The 20,915-nt window shown below is 40.7% G+C and overlaps 1 protein-coding gene across 1 annotated transcript in view; it reads left to right on the forward strand.

Annotated features, from left to right (window-relative positions):
• Positions 1-20,915, forward strand: part of LOC104498053 — a 47,388-nt gene that overhangs the window by 8,381 nt on the left and 18,092 nt on the right. Inside the window, exons 3-4 of the mRNA XM_010141376.1 lie at positions 13,005-13,136; positions 14,795-14,917. Coding sequence (XP_010139678.1) covers positions 13,005-13,136; positions 14,795-14,917 — 255 coding nt within the window. The remainder of the gene's footprint in view (positions 1-13,004; positions 13,137-14,794; positions 14,918-20,915) is intronic.

Genomic DNA, 20,915 nt, shown 5'->3' on the forward strand with positions numbered 1-20,915 from the left:
GAGATCACATTCACTTTCTCCTCTGGAGTCATTTTACTTCACTAACAAAGTCAGCATCGTTTAACATCCCATGTCCAAATCATCCCCCCAGGATTTAAACATATTTACAGTTACACAAGGAAAAAACTCCCAGCGTGTTTACTGACACAGATTATTTTGCCTGGATTTATATCCTGGCATTTGTAAATACAACTGTGGCTAAGAAAATGCACAGATCTGCAGGATCGCTAAGTTCCTACAGGTTTGATAAATTCATGGCGCGCTGTATAAATCGTTTCCAGAAGAATACAGAAAACATGCAGAGAAAGCTTATTCCAGTTTCCGTAGTTGGGAATTTAACCTATGGATTTCTCTTGACCTCAGCATTTACCCAATTTTTATTGTCTAGCAGGCTGATATAAAATGGTAATATATCTTTACAGAATCAAACCACGTAAAAAAATCCTTCTGGGTCACTGTCCAGTCCTTGTCCCAGAGGACTCACTGGGAGGTCTTGATAATTGTGGATCATCATCGCATTGCAGAGAGGGAGACCGTGATGTTTCTGCCCTTCTTGCCCAATTAGAGCCCTTATCGAAACTCTTAATGAGCATCAGAAGTTTTCTGTGCGTTTTGGCAGGATTCCCAGCCAAAACCAGTCCGTCGCATCCTTTCGGTACGGGGGAAAATGCCCCCCTTCTCAAACCGCAACACTGCCCAAGTTCCTTGGGTCCGTACTTACATATTTAGCCAATCCTGAGGCAATCCAGTGGGATTGCTGAGCTGGTGATGGGTTGACACAGCAACAGAGGCCATGCTTCCCACTCCATCCTTTTTCAAATCTCCTTTCACCTTCTCTACTTTTGACCAAGAAACAAACACCCAATCTGATATCAGTTGAGCCAATTTAAATCACAGGCCAAAGAAAGAAAAAACACTTTTTCTTGTTGATCAGTGTGCTTTCTGTCTGGAGGAATGGGAGCAAGTGATCAGCCAGTGACTAGAAGCAGTTCACTGGACGGGAGCAGTTCATATATTCCGTATTAAACGGCATGACCTGATCCAGAAAGAACTGCATCACATCAATAGCAAGGAATGCAAAGGGAAGAAAAAAATCTCTGCCAGTACTCACACACAAGCAATATGAACAACGCTGTAACCAACATGCTGGCTTCACAGTAAAAGCATAGCCTCTTCCAGTTCCGGCATAAGAGTGAAATGGTGTGAACAGAGTGCAAAATAGTATGAACATGTACAGTCCAAATCTGACTTAGCTGTGTAAAATCATGGTTCATTATGAGAAAATTAGGCATGTTTGAATGTAAACCTGTCTGAAGGGTTACAGCTTGCAAGCCCACACAAACTGGTTCTTATATATAGACATACCCATAATTAAAAAAATGAACACTTACTCCTTTTTAATCAAACTTGGAATGGTGCACACATCTGGAAAATTTGAGACATTTGTGTGGAGGAGCTGATAACTGCTTTCACTGCCTCCTCATTGACTCTTCATTGGCAGCTTCACACTCCCCGCAGTTCTGGAAGCGTAGATTTAAAATGGCCTATAATACTGCCAGCTCAATTTAACACCAAGAAGCTGAAGCTAGTAAAAGAAGAAGGTAAGGAGAAAACTGTGCAAGTGCTACAAAGGAGTCTATAACTTGAAGATATTTCTCAGTACATCCTGGAAGAGACATTGCTGATCTTTTCTTTCTCTTTTTGCTTTATATGAAAACCAGGGAAATGCATAAGCATCAAGGAATGTTGGTATCCCAGGTAAAATTTTAGTAAACACCTGTTTATATTTGGCCTTTAAAGTTCCATTTCCCAAAGTTTTTCCCCAAGTTACCTAGCAAGTAATTTCACATTTTGCTCCTGTAGCTTTGTGTATGAGAAAATGAGATGCCTGTTTTTCCAAAGCACAGTACAGTCATTCTCTTATGCGCTCAGAAAACTGCACAAATACTGCAAGATCCATCCCAAACAGCTGCAGATGACAGCATACTCAAAACACTAACAGGGGTTACCCAAGAGGCCCCCGCTAATTTCAACAGTGGTGGAATTGGCTGAGAATTAGCCCCTGTATGAAATTATATGAAATATTTCTTTAATGGAGGCATAGCTTCTAGACTTTTATTCTCTATTGCCTTGACCTTGTGTTGTGCCCTTGTGTGGGAAAATGAGTGCAAAAATCCATATTGTCATACCATTTCTCCCAAAGGGTTGGGCCCTTTGACATGGCAATTTATGTGTGATTTACAACGCTCACAAAGCTTCCATGACTCCTCTTAAAGGACCTTGGCCGCCTGCCTGACATTTACCTGATGATTTGTTCAAATTTAAACTTCAGGGGTGCAAATTTCCTTGAGGCAGGCACCATCTTCACACAAGGCAAGGTCTTCATTTTGTATTGGCTTGGCAGATCCTTAAGCACACCTAGACATACTACTATTACATGAGGCTTTGTGAGAACTCAAGAGTTGCTGGTTTGTAGCAGCTTTCATGCCCAAGTAATGGCCAAGACCCCTGTTTGGAAAGGAAGGGATTGGATCAACTGCCTAACTCAACCGTATTTAGACACCCTAGACTGAATGTGATTAGGATTTATTTTAAAGATGAGAAATCATTCAACTCATTGCTGTAGCACTTCAGGTTTTAATTAGGTATTTTCCTGCATGCGTTACAGATGGGGTTTTTTCATTGACAAGAACCTTTCTGCACTACCTGCTGGCTTTCCAAAATGTTCCTGGGGCATTATGCCTACATAGGTATAAATAAATCTTCATCCCATGTATATCAGCAAAAACATATCAGCCTCCGACACTTGCGGCACAATGTGTGCAGTACTGCGGCAGCATGTGCCAGAAGGAGGCATAGGCAGCCTGTATCTGCTGTGACATATGTTCACGCAGGTGAGCTGCAGTGGAGATATCCCTACTGGGAGTTGGGGGTAGACAGGTGATAATTGCCTTTCAGCTGCTTATTGACTGACTTGCTGGGCAGGAAAGCAGAAGTAGCAGCTTTTAAGCCTTACAGGACACAACTCGGAAAACTGCTTCAAGTTCTCACAGTGATTTGTTCTTGAATCAGTGATGGTAAGCAATGGCTAGAGGGACATGACAACAGAATACGTTGTTATTTCTTCCTTGGTTTTGTAGGGCTGCAGAAGAATAATGAGTAAAATCCTCCCTTCTAGGCTAGAAAGATCAAGATACTCTTTATAGCTCTGACAGTGTTCTTGACTGATTTTTTTACTAACCAAAGTGAAAAGATTTCTGTTTTTCCAGTGGGTTTAATTCAGTTAATATGAGCTTTTGCTAAATATTATTTTTAAATCTTACATGTACCTGCTTTGAGGGTACCTACCTTTCCCACCTATGCTGCATCTTAGACTTGTCCTTCATGCCCCTGCTGAGCCTTATTTTGATTTGTTTGGATTCTGCTTCTGTTCTCTGACACAGTGAAGCTGGGACTAGTAAGGTGAGAACCATTTCACTGTCAGTATGCTAGGCAAGATTTGAAAATATTTATCTTTTTTTTTCCTTTTCTTTTAGTATATTTTATAGTATATTTAAAATTAACAGCACAACAGAAAATATCCACAGACTGATCAGAGACAGTGTCTTTAGGATACAACCACACCTGAGACGTTTTGGATTCTCCCTAAAGTCAATTAATGGAACAAATATACTTTCAAAGGTATAACCTCAGCTGCCTGCTCTTGGCCTCACAAACAGTAAGTTCCTGTGCTATCCTATATTTAAGAAATATGCACTGGAACAATCTTTTTGCCATAGGAATTGCGACAACATGGCTGAATAATTCACACTAACTAATTTAAAGACTTTTGCCTTTCCCTCTTCTTCTGCTAATTGTGAGACTTCATTCCTCTTCAATTGGTTAGCAAACAATTAAGCTCCCCATCTGTATTTAAATTCTAAAGTGTTGTTTGACCACCATACTTGCTCTGCCTGTTTCTAGTCCTTAATTTAGATATCTTGGTATTATATTAGAATCATTCTAACATAAATGTGCAGGATTTCTGGGCTCATTCTTGTACAAAATTATTTCTGCTGCTAGTAAGGTCTTTCACTTTAGAAAACTTACAATACAAGCTGATCACCAGTTATGACAATTCAGATGTGTAACCTTACTATGTATTCACCAACCTCTACTTGAAGCTGCTAAACATCTTTCACACTGAAAGCCAGGGAGAGCTTGCTATTTCAAAGAACCTATTTCTGATCACTTGAAGCAGATGTTTTTTGAAAAGGAGAAGTCATGTGGGAAAAGAACTATACTGTTGAGCTTTGAAAATAATCTTCTCTGTATTAGAAGGGACTTGGTCTTGATAGGGGAAGGCCAGTACTGGATGAAGGAACCAGCTTAGCCTTTACAGGATCATGTTTTAAAACTTTGGCAATATCCCAAATTTCTTCTCTCAAAAATCTTTTTTTCAGCGTACTCGAAAAAAGACTCACAAGTTTTCTCTGTATCCTTGCCAAAGTGATACTCGCAGTAAATTAATACAGCTCCCCGACCACTGCAGATGGATGATTTTTTTACTAAAAATGGTTTTACAGAGCCATTCCCACCTTTCACCCTCACTTCAGTCTGTGTTAGGCAATAACATGAGGAAAATATAGTACTGAAGGACAATCCTGTTTCTCAGCTTCTGCCGAAAGAATATCAAGCAATTACAGAACTACAAAAAAAAAAAGGGAGGCGAGGCATCAAGAGGTCATCTTGTCATTCTGCCCTGTGGTCTAGGACAGGATGAATAGCCAAAAGCAATACAGTTCTGGTACAACTGACATTTCAAATTTTCTTGGTTTTAAAATACCTTTTTTTTTTTCCCTAGTTCATTGTATTTCAATACAGTTGAAGGAGCATCACTATTTATAACTCTCAGGTGACAGCAAATGTAAAAACACATGCCTATGCAAAGGCAGGATTTAGGAGTGTAACAACGCTTGTAACAAAATTTCACAGACGTTAAGTGTTTACTGCAGAAGCGGTTTGTGGGCAGCTTTTTGTGAATGTCCTAAACACTTCTGTGACTGATGCCATGACTGACAAATAAAAAATGTAGATGCAACTTTTAATAGCAGTCTGTATTCTACTTGTTTACCAATAGGCTCATTTTAAAAGTGTCATGTTTTTCTGTACTTAATGGAGACTGTGATGCTGTTATGCAAGCTAGAAAGGAACTAACTCTTCTCTATACAAGTGTGCTTGTAGGACTCTGCATAGCATAGCACATATTTCAAGAAGACGCTGTTAAGCCAGTTAGCTTCAGAGACTGTGAGTAGATGTATAGTATCCATTTCCTCACTAAGCAGGATCCTAAACTCTTAGGTTGCAGAAGGCAGCTGACATCCACAGTACAACTAGGACATCAAACATGTCAAAAAGCATCTCTGGAATTCTGTTACCACAAAACAACTCTCTAGATAGTTGATGGCAAAAGCTAAATCTTGGTTTATAAAACCAAGAGAAAGGGGAAATCTAAGTTTATTAAAAGGTGATTTTAGTAAGCTACCTATAAATCCAAGAATCTGACTTTTGCCTACTAGGTAAAGAACAAACTGCTGCTCTAGCTTTTCTATCTTCCTCTAATCTCTCACTTCTGAATGCAACTGTTTGCAGCTATTCACAGCTCCTTTCAAATTTCCTGTGCTCCTGAGTGCCCGCCAGAAATGCATTCCAATAGCTCAAAAAAGGTTTTCTGAATAGAAGTAGAAAATGTGCCTGAAAGAATTTTCACTGCTGAAAGAATTCCTCCTTTCCGCTTGCTGAGGAAAGTAAGGATGAAGAGCAGATTTTCAAAATACTTTCCCAGAGCATTACCAGCACAAAACATCCGTATGGGTTTTTTCACACTGCTAGTACTCTGCAGTTTGGAAGTAGCCAGAACATTTCCACTTATCTTTGGGCTTACACGTGAGATTTCAAAGCTGTGTTTTGTTCTTTTAAACAGAATTTTTTTTTGTAAAACCTAACTAGTGATATCAGCTTCTCCCGGCTGTTTTAACAGTCCTGAGAAATGGAAGATGTTTCTTCTAAAGCTGTGGTTTTCTGTACCTGCAGGGATCTGCTTCTCCCGTGTTGGAAGATGTAACAGAGGTATCAAGCCGACTGTCCGTAGACCTCAAGTCACTATCCAGGGGTCTTCACATTCTTTTGTGAAGGGAAAAAAGTGGAAGGGGGGTTTTACAAATAGAGATTTTGAACAGCGTATTTTTTCCCTTAAACATCTGCAGGTTTTTCATGGACATCTAGGCAATTCTATTATTTATGTCTCTAATTCCACAAACTATCTCAAAATCCTTGTGAGGAACGGAATTATTTAAGTACCGTGTTGGGTTTTTTTCTTCCAAGTACTCCAAGGTAAAGGAAAATATATTGTCTTTAGGAAAGACTCTAGGCATATAATACATTACTTCCAGTGACCAATATGAAAGTTAAAATGGCAAATTAAATAATGCAGTACCCACTTAAATAGTTCAAATAACTACTTATTAAACCTTCTTTTCCCAGGCAACTACATGACTTTTCTTATGATTATTTCTTATTACTGATTCTTATGACTATTTTCAGATAACTGATGTGACTATTCCTCACTGCTTGGAAATTCTCTTTTCTCTATCTCATCATACAGTTTAATCTGAATACCAGTTTGCCTTACTTTAGACTTTACAGTGTATAGTGTATACTCATACTTCAGGTCAGAAGTGTTCCTGTCATGCATGTGCAATTCATCTGCATGTGCAGATCTATTTTTGCCATAACCTACTTTTTTAGCTACCTCAATTTCTCTGCTTCAATCATAGCAGAACAAACAAAGCCCATAATATTTTCCCAGGACACCCCTTAAATCGTTTACCTCTTACCTGAAGCTTACATGTTTAATAAAAACAAGGCTTAGCATTCTTGAAGTCCTATGTATTCCCTATGTTACTCCTTGAACTATTTACAATTTTCAAACTTCATATTTGTCTACAGCTGATAACTACTTTGTGTTTTAAGAATATCTCCTCTATAAAAACATTTTAACAGCATAATGCTTGCTAGACTTTTTGCTGAGCTGCAGACTTTTAATCATGGCTGATTTTGATCTCAGTGCGGCCGTTCCCTGATTTGCATAGTCCAATGGATCAGACTTTTCCATGTGTGTACACAGGCAGTCTCTTCTAAGAATGGCTGTAATGGGCAATAGCTTGTGCTCACAACTGCTAATAGGCTGTGGTTTTCCATGAAAAACAAATTCCTTCCTGCTGTAGGGCTGTAGGATGCCTTTGTTCCAGTTAAAGCAATAGCAAAATACACCTACAACGACCTATTGTGGAAGCTCTCTGATCCCCAGCTTCCAATAAGGTCCTAAACCGCTGACTGAAGAAACTCCCTGCAAATGAGCAATGATAGTTCTCACATACACACCTTAAAATAACATCTCCTTGGCCTACAAGCAACACAAAGATCTCATAAGATAGGTCCAATATAAAGAGAGAAACAGGTCCTACCAGTGGCAAGATGACAACTTATATCAGACAAAACTGACAAATTAGAGATAAACTAAATTTCACCATCATTTTAAAGCTGTAAAACTGAGATCCAGCAGTAAAGTTGCTCTGGAACAAAAAGCAGTTTTGGAGAAAGCAGCTCTAGATTTCCTGAGCCAGAACAGTGCCTCTGCCCTAGAGCAGTGGCTGCCAATTAGGATCCCGATGAAAATTTAATTGCTGAAGCAGACTTACTTTTAATGTCATCAGTGAAAGCTTGGGAAGAACAGCTTTAAGGTCTTTGTAATCTGAAAGAGGAGTTTTATTGCAAACACAGTGCTCCCAAGAGCTACAGTTAGTCTGTGAGGAGGTGTCACCAGGGAGAAATGCATAACATCTCCTAATTGTTTTTTTATTATGTAGGCACTAGCCCCTTTCCAAATCCAGCTAGTACCTGATTGTCTTTACAGGATTGCCTCATATCAGCTGGCCAAACTCACTCGTGGGACAAAATTTTCCAGTGTTTTCATCAAAAAAAGTACCAAAATTGTAAGTGCTGCTTTTGAGGTTTTTTGACTTCTCTTTCTCTCCCAGTTTCTTTCTAGTTTGTAATTTCATTTCTACTGTAGATACCATCTAAATAGGCTGCTACTGTGGAGCACCGAAAGTCTGTCTAGGCAGTCGGAATTCTGTTTAAAGCAGTCAAGTGAAGCTTTAAATTAAAGACGGAGACTGAATCAAAACGTTAGGCCTAAGCACCCTTACCGAGTGGGACAGACTGGATACAGGGTCATGTTTTCTGAGCTCTTCATTTATGTCACCTCACACATAACCAATAACGGGCATTTCTCACTTGCTGTTTAACTGTTTCTAACAGAAAAACAAGTATTCAAGCACAAGTATATTAAACAGGAATTAGCACTGCTAATTAATTATTGTCAGACCTAATCTTTTTAGCACGTGAACTGAAAAGTTCAACCACCTGTCTATGCATAACATGAATAATTAGGTACAGATTCTCTTTGGTCCTCCTTCACTTTAGGAGGAAAATAAGATATGTGAATGCCTTTGGATGACCCCACAAATTATGTCAAAGTATACAGTAGGCAAAAAAAACGTGAAATAAAAAGGTACTTTGCATCCCCTGTTTTGTGCAGTAGAAAAAAGCAGCAGACACAATGACAAAAGCACTCAAACACCACTGTAGGTTCAGACTCAACTTCCAGATGTTGAATGGTAGCAGATGGAAGAGGAAAACAGCAGCCCTGTTATCCAGGCAGCCTTGCACTGAATACTGAGGGATGTGAAAGCCTCCTCTGAAATGACCCAATTATTAACAGCATCCCTGGTTTAAACCAAAACAAAGCAGCTTCCAGAGACAGGATGGTGGTACGCCTTCTTTCAGCAGTTCCTTCCAGGAGACATAGCTGTAGCAGGAGGTTTTGGCTATGACACACCTCATAAGAGTCTTCACTGGGTTATGATAAACTAGAAAAAAACTTTGAGCAACCCCAGCTAAGGCCTCACACTAAATCCTACCTTTGTGAGTCCCAAACCTGAACAGGACAAAAATGGCTTAAAGGCAAACTCTGGATGAAAGTTCATCTCTTTTCTTTGTGCTTCTCCAAATGCATCACAGAGACAGATATCATCAAGACAGAAGCAGTAAGAAAAAAGCAACAACACCTCTGCAAGCATGAATGAGTGGCTACCAGAACATCCAACAACAGCACAATGCTGATCTTAAAGACATTTTAGTAGTTTAGGTCTAGTGGAAGAAACTCTTTTAGACACTCTTTTTGACCTATACATTTTGCTCCCTGTACAAAATAACATGCAGTAGTAACTATCAACGTTGCCATTGTAACTCTGACCACACCATGGATTTATCTCTCTACTGAGGTAGCTGAAAATTCAAGTATGGATTTTGCTGACCCTCAAGGGGAAAAAGGGAGTATTTTGGTGCTGTGATTATACCTACCATAGATATTTCTCTTTTCTACATTTCTAAGAAAAATCTGTGTACTAACAGAACTTGTACACAGAAAGAGAGAAAGAAAGACAAAAAGAGAGAAAAACAACTTTACAGTGTTTTGATTGGTTTTGATTGATCTTGGTATACTCACTTGGGGTTTTGGGGTGAGTGTTTTGCCAACAAAAGTCAGGAAAAGCATCTTTAGTACTGAATTTATGCCTGCCTTTTTGTTGTTTCTGTTGGCTTTTTTCAATCCCATTTCAGGATGAATCTATATCCTCTTGACAAAGACAGAGGTAATATGTGTTCCTCAAGGAGGGATCAGAAGAAATTCTGATCCTCTTTAGTGCCTAGTGAGTATTTGCTCCAGTTTGGAGGGGAAGCGCCTGCTGTGCACAGCAGGAGCTGGTGCCAAGATGCAAGCTCACAAAATAGTTTGTGACAAGGTCTGTTTTTTCCCTTATGTTTAAACTTAACCCCCTCCCTGCCAAACCTTGGCAAATGGCTTCATCATTTTCAATTTTTCATTGTTATTGAACGACATGCTGATGTTATAATTTGTTGTCTGAATGGGGTTATTTTTCTTTCTTTCTAAAGGACATTTGCAAATATTTTTTGTCAATGAGTAGCGCCTTTTTCCAAAATCATCCTATAGACAATACCATCCATCTTATGAGTTGATTGCCTCTTTGAAGAAACTCACTGATCATCTTAAACTGCTGAAGCTCCTGTAAAGACTTAACATAAATTGTTTGTTTGATCTTCTTAAGACTGAAAGTCTTATATTTTTTTTAAGCTCATAGCAATGTATTTTTTTTCAAGTAGAGAGGCGTCTTCCCCTCCCATTCACCCTTTGCTCCAAAATGAGAAAAAGGGATATATACTGAGGTTTTGTAAGTTCTATCATGCCAAATACCTCGTTATGGATTGATTCAGGCTTTTCAGAAAAGCAATCTTTCTTATGAGTGTCATTATCATTTATCTTCCAGTTTTGAAAGAGGTGACATATTAACTACATAGTTAATACTTACGTGTTGCCTAGTCTGGTGGGCTAAAGCAGTACCAATGACTTAAAGGAGATCAAGTTAGAGCAGTAAAAAAAATGTTCATTATTTTCCTGAGCAATTCTATAGTATGAAGTAGCTTTACTGCACTGTTAAGTGCACATTCACAAGGATTTCTATCAGGAAATCACATCCCTCACCTCAGTGACTGTAGCAAGAAAACACTTAAAATTTTAGACCAGTTAAAATTATCTTACCAAGTATCTCATATATTTCTCTTCTGTAGGAAGATTTCCTCAAGGACTGCAAGTTTCTCTTGGGAAGCTATATATCATGGAATTAGGATTCACCAGGCATTCTCCCATGCATGAGCATCCCCTGTGTGGAGGTGTAGGAGGAAGGGGAAGGTAGATGCACCTATTCTGTGTCTCAACTGCAAATCTTATAAAGAATTAAAGAGCAAGTCAAATTGTCTTAAATTTATGCTATTTTACTAGCCCCAGACTGTGTGCCAGATTTCAATACAGAAAGAATACTTCAACTTGCCAGGAGTTCTCCGCTGCTCTTAAAATAGGCAAAATGTTGTGTGAAACTATATTAGTAGCCTTATTGTTCATCCACATTTTTTTTATATAACAAGGTTAAAAAGTTTTAATAAAGAGAGGTTGAGGGCCAAAGTCCTCATTACACATAAATGAGAGATTAACTCTTAAACATCGACTTCTACTGGTACTTTTATGCCAGTATTTCTGAGCCAGCATCTCCTGGGACTGAACAAAATCCTTCATTCTATATTTCCATCAGTTTTGATGATCAGGATTAAATCATTTATGCATCAAGGCTTGATAACAGATCTGTGGAAGAATAGGTTTTTGAATGAATGAGACTTGACCTCTGAGCAGAACCAATCTCTTGGAGGGATATGTGTGGAAAGGAATAGAATGGAACATAGAAGCATGGAATCATATAATGCTTTGGTTTGGAAGGGACCTTTCAAGGGACCCCTGCAGGGAGCAGAGACATCTTCCTACACCAGGTTGCTCAGAGCCCCGTCCAACATGACATTTAAAGTTTCCGGGGATGGAGTGTCCACAGCCTCTCCTGGCAACAAGTTCCAGTGTTTGACCACCCTCATAACAAAAAATCTCTTCTTTATATCTGTTCTAAATCTTCCCTCTTTTAGTTTAAAACCATCACACCTTGTCCCTTTGCAACAGGCGCTGTTAAAAAGACTGCGTTTGGAAGGGACCCCTGCAGGGAGCAGAGACATCTTCCTACACCAGGTTGCTCAGAGCCCCGTCCAACATGACATTTAAAGTTTCCGGGGATGGAGTGTCCACAGCCTCTCCTGGCAACAAGTTCCAGTGTTTGACCACCCTCATAACAAAAAATCTCTTCTTTATATCTGTTCTAAATCTTCCCTCTTTTAGTTTAAAACCATCACACCTTGTCCCTTTGCAACAGGCGCTGTTAAAAAGACTGTCCCCATCCTTCTCATAGGCCCCCTCTAAGTACTGGAAGGCTGCAACAAGATCTTCGTGGAATCTTCCCTTCTCCAGGATGAACCACACCAACTTTCTCAGCCTGTCCTCATAGCAGAGGTGCTCTATCTCCCTGATAATTTTTTATGGCCCTCCTCTGGACCCTTTCCAACAGGTCCATGTCTTTCCTGTGCTGAGGACTCCAGAGCTGGACACAGTACTCCAGGAGGGGTCTCTCCACAGCAGAGCAGAGCAGAGCTGCAGAATCACCTGCCTTGACCTTCAGGCCATGCTTCTTTTGATGCAGCCCAGGATATGGTTGGCTCTGTGGGCTGTGAGTGCACGTTGCCAGCTCATGTCCAGAATTTCATCCACCTCTTCTGCAGGGCTGCTCTCAATCCCTTTATCCCCCAGTCTGTACTGATACCGGAGATGACCCTGACCCAGGTGCATTTATCCTTGTTGAACCTCATGAGGCTCACACAAGCCCTCTTCTCCAGCTTGTCCAGGTCCCTCTCAATGACATCCTGTCCCTCAGACCTGTCAAATGCACCACTCATCTTGGTGTCATCTTCAAACTTGCTGAGGGTGCGCTCAAACACACTATGTCACTGATAAAGATATTAAACATCACCAGTCCCAGTACGGACCCCTGAGGGACATCACTCATCACCGATCTCTGTCCGGACATTGAGCCATTGACCACTACTCTCTGGATGTGACATCCAACCAATTCCATAGCCACCAAATGGTTCACCCATTTCAAAGGCCTTACAGAAGTTCAGATAGATGACACCTGTAGCTCTTCCCCTGCCCACTGATGTAGTCACTTCATCACAGAAGGCAGCTAGGTTGGTCAGGCAGGACTTGCCCTTGGGGAAGCCATACTGGCTGTCTGGAATCACCCTTCTGACCCCCATGTGCCTTCACATAGCTTCTAGGAGGATCTGTTCCATCATCTCCCCAGGCACAGAGGGGAGCTGATAGGTTGGCTGATAGGTTGACTGGTAGTCCCCAGGGTCCTCCTTTCTACCCTTTCAAAATGTTTGTCTCTTTGCAGTCACATGGGACTTCAGCTGACTGCCAGGACTTTTCAAATATCGTGGAGAGTGGCTTGGCAACAACGTCAGTCAGTCCCATCAGCACATCTGGGGTTCATCTCATCAGGGCCCGTAAACTTACGTACGCTCAGGTACGTCAGGTGGCCATAAACCTGATCTCTGCTCACAGTGGGAGGGACTTTGCCCACCCTGGTCCCTGTCTTGCAGTCCATCAGCTTGGTGAGAAGAGAGGTTATCAGTGAAGACTGAGGCAAAACGAGTGCTGAGTCCCTCAGCCTTCTCCTTGTCTGTTGTTACCAGCTTGCCAGTCTTGCTCAGCGCTAAAGTTATGCTTTCTTGGACCTTCCTGCTCTGGTCAACATACCTGTAGAAGCTCTTCTTACCATTCTTTGCATCCCTTGCCAAGTTCAGCTCCCCAGCAGGACGGGAGCACTGTGAAGCTACTCCTGTATCTTCATCAACAGACATTTCTATGTGTGATCTCTGATCTAACTCTTCTTAGTCACTATTCCTGTCTCCCAGGTCTTGCACTATCTTGCAGAGCCACTTCAATTTTCAGCAGAGTTCAGCCAGCATCCAGCACGAGCTGGCAGGTCCATGATCTCTAGCTTAGACACAAGTCTTTCTGTTCCAAGTGATGGCATGGCTAGAAAGTTAGGAAAGCCTCTGAAAAGTCTAGCTGTTGCATCGCTGTCAAGGACAGAGCTGGTGCCTTTGGATGACCTTCTAAGGAGACTCTGTGAAAGTAGTAGACGAACTCGGTGCTGAACTCCAGGGGAAAGGAACAAGCATCAACACTGCAAAAGCACCTCCACAACTGCAGTTCCCGGCAACAGGAGAAATGACTCTGTGGTGGGCAGAGACACTTGTTCCTTTTGGCTCTTTCAGAGGTGAGGTCTGAGGAGGCAGAGGGCAATGACAGTACTTGTTATATGGACATTATGGAGTCATTTCCTTTTTGAGGTTAACAAAAATAACACTGTTACAGTCACAAAAAGGGAGATTTGCTCTGAAGTTCTGTTTTTCCTCCTCCCCCCATTTCCCCAAATATTTGCCTGTATTTTTTTCTGCTTTTGTTTCTGCAGTCTCATAGCTGAATATGGAAGAGTGAACTTCTATTGCTGTTTTCCCACCATGAGGCAGCACAGTTGATGTATTTCAGTTGCAGTTCATGTTTTATGTTCCCTGGTGTCCTCACTGGATCACCACATTGCGAAAAAAAGGTATACTTTTATATATATATATGTTCTATATATGTGTATACATGTGTAGTTTATTCTGTTTCTTCCATTTCTCTTAAGAAATAGCTGAAGATATCGTCAAGGTTTCACAGCAAGAGTAGAGAAATTCAGTTTCTGCCCTCAGAAGTATAAAAACCAGTAAGAGACCGGGGACGCACTGGAGATTATAGAAACAGAAAAGTTCTTGATGGAAGATAATTTCCAAAGGCCCGTTTTTTCTGAGCAGCTTTTAGCCTGGCACATTTTAGCTTGACTTTGATGACAGTTCATAAAAAAGTCTCTCCTGCAGCCATTCTGGGAGAAGTGAAAAGAGAACAAAATGGATTGGAGTAGCCAGGTGAAGATGTTTCAAGCTAATGGGTACAAACCAGCTGTACCAATACACCGGGTGAAGCCTAACACAACAAGGACATAGGGGTGGTGTAAGTCAGTTCTCAGCTCTCCCTTTTAGTTGTGTAAAATGACCTACTGGGTTTGGCTCATGGCTAATGCAGATATTAGGAAGTTTCATTTTGTTTTGCATTTCTGTGAATTCTGACCTGTTCTAGGTATTCTGTTTCCACGTGGACAATTGGCCAGTCCTGTTCTACAACCTGGAATATTCATTCAGGCACACAAAAACAGAGTGGGTGAATGTGGAATGCCAAATGACCAGCAATCGTAAATATTTGGTGAGAGGCAGGGAAATAGTGCTTCAACAGCAGTTCTACATTTTTGCAGTATACCAGTCTCTTCCTGGCAAATGAATAAAATTATCATTTTGTGACTATGCTGCAGGTTTAAGAATGGTGATTTGAGTGTTTTGTGAAAAGTGAAAACCAGCTCCTTCTAGTTCTGTTAACTACCTCAGTCTCTTCATGGCTTTAATCTGCCAGATATTTATTTTTGTTTCAATAAAATAGGCTCAAAATTGCATATACATCCAAATATCCTGAGGAATTCAACTTTCTGCTCCAGATTTTCATGAAATTTCCTTGAAATGTTGGAATTATCCAGGCTCTTACCCCATGCCACTTACCGTTGATATTTCTAAATTTAGGCAATTATATAGATTTCCGTTAGTTTAGAATATGCTTTTATGATTTAACTCAAGACAGGAAGAGGAGACCAAAGAAACTAATTCTTAATTTGTGAGGAGAGGGAAAGCAGTGGATGTAAGAATGTTTCCTGGAATGGCCACAGCAATATCTAAAGACTCTTCACCAGGACAATTATTTATTCACTGTTTGTCTGTACAGGAGGTCACTGTGCAGCAAGGTAGATGTGAGTTTCCAGCTGTACATCGCCTTTGTGGTGATTCCCTTTTTAGTTCAAAGATGCAATTTCATCCTATCTTTTTTTCTTCCCAATAGATTTTTGTATTGGTCAGTCCAGCAGTAGATTTTTTGACTTAGTTTAGGATTCTGTCAATCTGATCTGCTTTTTGCTGGGACTCCTGAGAGTTTGTTTCTTCATCCCACATCCTGATAATTACTGCAGCAGGACAGATTCATATTTTTCAAACAGTCCAGGCTGTTGGAACACAATTTCATGTATTGGCTTTGGGCATATTGCAATGAAAAGCCATGCCATTTTTGACCAGGTATAACAAGTATTTCTTATCCAATAATACGACTTAATGCAGGCACCAGTTCTGGCTTTGCTCAGGTTCACCCTCCAAAGGAAAAGGCAGAATTCACTCATTGAAAAGGGGTTGTATTTCAAGTGACAAAGTAAGGTTTAATTGACAGTGATTTTGTAATCTCATGAGTGATGAATACTTGGGTATACAAGCGAGAACACTACCTTCATACGAGAAGCGATCCAGTTTAATCCCATTTAGATGTCACTCTGTTTTGCAGTTATCCATAAAGATGTCTCAGCAGGTGACAGTGAATCAGTATGATAGTAAAATACTTTTGCCTCTAGGCATTTTATCTGGTATCTGGCATTTCCCTTCCCAGACATTTTGCTTGTAAGTCTGTCTTGAAGTGTATTGAGTAAGTGCTTCATGTGTTTAGTCATACCCTAAAATGCTCTTTCTGCACAGAAAATGTCTCTGCAGTAAGGATATGCCTCTCCATAGGAATAAGGGCTGGGTGAAATTTGTTTGAAGTGCTTTGGTACAATGTGTGGAAAATGAGATACCTAAAAGAGACATTATTTCACAACACTGGCCCTCTGCTCTCTGGATGGAAGATGCTTTGTTTGGTTGGTTGGTTTTTTCCTGCTTTTTTTTCAAGATTTCCTTTTGAAAATCTTAGCTCTGCAGTCTCTAAGAACCCAGAGCACTTACTCTGAACTTCTATATCCCTCTCTATTGTTAAGGTATGCTTTACTGTGAGTGGCATGTGAGTCGAGAGTTAGAATCATAGAAACACAGAATATCTCAAGTAGGAAGTCACCCATAAGGGTCATCAAGTCCAGCTCCATGCTCCTCAGAGGACTGCCTAAAAATAACTATATCACTAAGACTGTCATCCAGACACTCCCTGAATTCTGACAGGCTTCATGCCATGACCACTTCTCTGGGAAGCCTGTTCAGTGACCAGCCACCTTCTAAGTGAAGAATCTTTTCCTAATGTGTGATCATTCCTAATGTCAGCTCCCCTGACATAGCTTCCTTCTATTTCCTCATGTACTGTCGCTGGTCACCAGTGAGACAAGATCTGCACCTTCCCCTCCACTGCCCATCTTGAGGAAGTCAAAGAGACTGCAATGAAGCCACGCTCAGCTTTCTCTTCTCCAAGGTGAACAAGCCGAGTTACCTCAGCTGCCCATCATAAATCTTGCGCTCAAGGCCTTTCACCATCTTGACCACCCTTCTCTGGACACACTCTGATAGTCTGATGTTCTCTTGACACCGAGGTGCCCAAAACTCCGCAGAGTACTTGAGGTGGGACGGCACCAGTACAGTGTAGAGTGGGACCAGCTACCAGAAGCATGGCAAACTTGGTGATCAGAGAGGGACCTGGCACTGTGGGTGAGTGCCAGCGGCATTGGATGGGGCTGCCAGTCCCCATTTACACATTTCTTTCCGATTTACACAGAGACAGTTGAGATAAAAATGCATACATTTTTCACTGTACAAGAAGCACAGATTTATGCCTCCTGTTTTATATGGCATATGGGGCTTCTTGGTACATAGAAACATAGCTGTGGTTCATAGCTGCAAAAGAGCAGCTTACAAATTTAGACCCACTCTCTACTATGAAGTTAGCCTGTCATTATGTGGTAAGATCATTCTCACCAGCTCTAGGAGACATGAGTTTAAATTGCCTTGGGCTAGAATACATGTTTCCAGCAACCTATCGTCTAAAATTCTGGTATAATAACTCTTATCAATAAAATATTCAGAAAGGAGATGTACAAAAGTCTCGTAGATCAAGTGTGTTGAATCTGACATCTCATGAGGCACAAGCAGAGCTAACCTGGGAAAGCATTCTGAACACCCAAGCTGTATGTGTCATTTATAAGAGCAAATTAAGCAGAAGATATCAGAAGTCCCTCTGGTGTTTAAAAGAGCGAGTTATCTATCCTTTTTCTTCATAGTCTTACAGGTCTTATTCTATTCCTGTAGACACAAAAAGGAGCCAATCATTGACTTAAGACTGGCAAGAAAGAAAAGTTGAAAACACACATTTTGCTTTTCTGTGGCTTTTAATAACCTTGCTACATCTTCTTTTCCTTGATGCAGCCCTGGCATATCCCAGATCCAGTGATCCTTTCACATTATTAGCACAGATTTTGTTACTTCTGCAGGCATTTAATAGAAAGCTTTTCAACTCTTTTGCTGCATCAAATAAATCTTAAACCTTTCACAAGATAGGGCAGCAGCCCAGGTTCCAGCAGGACTACCTTGTAGCCCCAACAGAGGAGCTGCTGCAGGGGGAATGTTCAGTCAGAAGAGACATTCAAGCAGAGCCTTTGCCTCTGAAGGGACAAACTGGTATTGCAGGTTTGGGGCATTTTGTCGAATGCTTTGTAACTACCCAGCTGGAGTCAGGATCCCATGAGTTATGGAAATCCTTGACAAGCACGCACTCAAATACATTATCCACTACTTCTATGTCATATAAGGAGCTTTTATTCTATACACCTTCCACACATCACACAGATCAGTTAGCGTGTCCCAGGCATTTTTCTGTTCATTGTGCTTTCATTACACTGCAGTAATTTTCCACGAAAAGATGTGGAAGTCCTAAAAGCAGAGATCACAGCAACTGCACAGATAATTGTTCCGACTAGGTAATGAACATGAAGTTCACTGCCCTCTGGTGAAAAAAGAGTAATTTTCCTTTCCATAAGGAAATAATTTACATACAAGCCTGTCTATATACCTCACAGTAAATACTAGGTTTATCCGAGGCAATGTGCATTTTGTATCTATTTAATTTCATTACAAAAAGAAGATGTTAATAATCAACCCCAAAGTATTTGGTGTCCAAACTTTTAGGGAAATCATGGCTTAGAGTAAAATGCTTTACAAGGCATTGCCTGTTCTCTGGCAGCTTGGTGAATTCAAGTTTTTTAAACTGAGTGCCCAAGCAGAGTGTGAAGATATTACAATGAAAGACAAGTTCTACAGACAAGATTCAGACGGGAAAAATGAGGCTGAAAGCTAAGAAAGGCAGTATAAAATGTGCGAGGCATAGCATCCTTCCTGCTTTCCTCCTCTTTTTGTCTTGATGGTGAGCTCCCTTACAACTCAATCAGCTACTTACAAGAAGTAGCCTTGGATCTAAAGGGGCAAGGAAAAAAGCCCACTACAAACTACACTTCACTTTGCCCTGGAGCCTGTGCTCACTTGTCCCAAACACCATTGTCTAGAAAACAGCAGGCTGGATTCAAAGTCCAAAGGCTTTGCAATTTATTTCCATCGCACTTCTTTATTTCCCTAGTAAGAAAAAAAAAAGCCCTGGGCACCTCCAAGTAATCCATAGACTGTGGAAGTAAAGTTGCATGACCAGATTCAGACATAAGCTCTTCAAATTTCTAAGAATTTCCTTCTTCCACCTGGTCTCAGGGTATTTGTTTTGTCCAAACAACACTTTCGAAAGGAAAAAAGTATTAAATGAAAAATGTTAAGTTCAAGGAAGCTTCACCCCACCACCACCCACCATCCCCATTCTTTTCCAAACACCCAAATGCAAACACGAGCTGAACCTGGATTTCAAAATTTTCCAAGTTTTATTGTCAATAATGGTAAAGCTTGGTGAGCATATGTGTGTGCAAACTCACCAAACTGCACATCTGATTAATCTTTCACGATGGGAGTGAAGAAACCTGGTGGCTGCAAAACAAACAAACTAATTAACAAGAGTTAGTTTTAAAACTCCATCCTTGGAAATCAAGATGAGAGTAACAGAGATTACACTCCAGTCCAGAGGTCCTGCAGAGAGAGAAACAAATAAGATTTAATTTCATTGCCTCTAGGCTTTTCTTTAAGCCTTTTTTCTAAACTTCTAATTGAACATCATCCTTTGTCTCTCCTCACAGTTCCTGCTGTTTTTATTATTTCATCCTACATTTTATCATGTGGTTTCAGGGGAAAAAAGTTCAGAACCATTTTTTGTTTTACAGTTTCTCATGTTATGGTGCAGTGAGCTACATTGACCCAACCCACATTGGAGCTGTGTCCTGTAACTGTCCCAGTGCCCACATCTGAGGCATCATTCTTGGATTTGCCCGAAAACACTGTAAAATACAACACCAGGGACAGATGCAGCCCCAGCAGAGAGAGGGGACAACCTTGGCCATCTTCTCCATGCACAGCAATTTCATGATAAACCTCATGTTCTTCACCTGCTGTCTTGCACTACAGTTTGCCTCCTTCCACCTCCCTACATCCCTGCATGGGAATCAGAAGAAAGAACTGGCAGCAACACCAAACTAAGAGCACCAAAAAAGAACCTTCCTGGAAATCCATCCACAGACAGGATGTGGCCTGTCTCTTTGTTTCACCGTGATTACAACACACTGTTTGCATCACGGCCCTTCGTTTCCACCATGATTATAAACAGATTGACGTGGTATTACTAGCTATTAATGAGATAATAGCTTTTGTCGGCATTAGGTAGTTCTGTCTGAATAACAGACAGGAGGGAAAAAAATTAAAATCTGCTCAAATGCCAACAGTTTAGTTGCAGTTCTCTTCTGTGGGAAGAACCGACTTTGACTAAACCAGCAAAAGACCTCTGCGTTTATGTCAAACAGACATCTGCCATGACTAGATACGTGGGCTCAGCAAAATCATGTTCACTACTTTTTTACAATGACAAATTAAGAATATAAAAACAGAGCTACGTGATAATTTTTTCTTGTGTTTACCACACAGGAGAAATAATCTGCCAACATACTTGATAGATAATCTAACCATAAGCCACTTAATTACGCACAAAGCATGCTAAAACAGACTGAATCCAAGTACTGTGTTACATATACCCTGCTGCCAGACATGCTTTGCCATCAGAAATTACAAAGCTCAGAAATGGCCTAGACACAGACAAAACCTCACATTTGATGCAAGCCCATGTTCTGAGCAACTGTATCCTACCTCCTTTCCACTCCTGATTTCTTTAGTCATTCAGCAAAGTGGTTAACCTGAATGTAATACTTGAAAAACAAATGCAAGTTCGTTATAGAAATGACTGCAGTCAGTGAGCACCCTTTGCTGGCTTTTTTCCCTAC

The sequence above is a fragment of the Buceros rhinoceros genome, unplaced genomic scaffold, assembly GCF_000710305.1.
Source record: "Buceros rhinoceros silvestris isolate BGI_N320 unplaced genomic scaffold, ASM71030v1 scaffold1138, whole genome shotgun sequence".
Classification (NCBI taxonomy): domain Eukaryota; kingdom Metazoa; phylum Chordata; class Aves; order Bucerotiformes; family Bucerotidae; genus Buceros; species Buceros rhinoceros.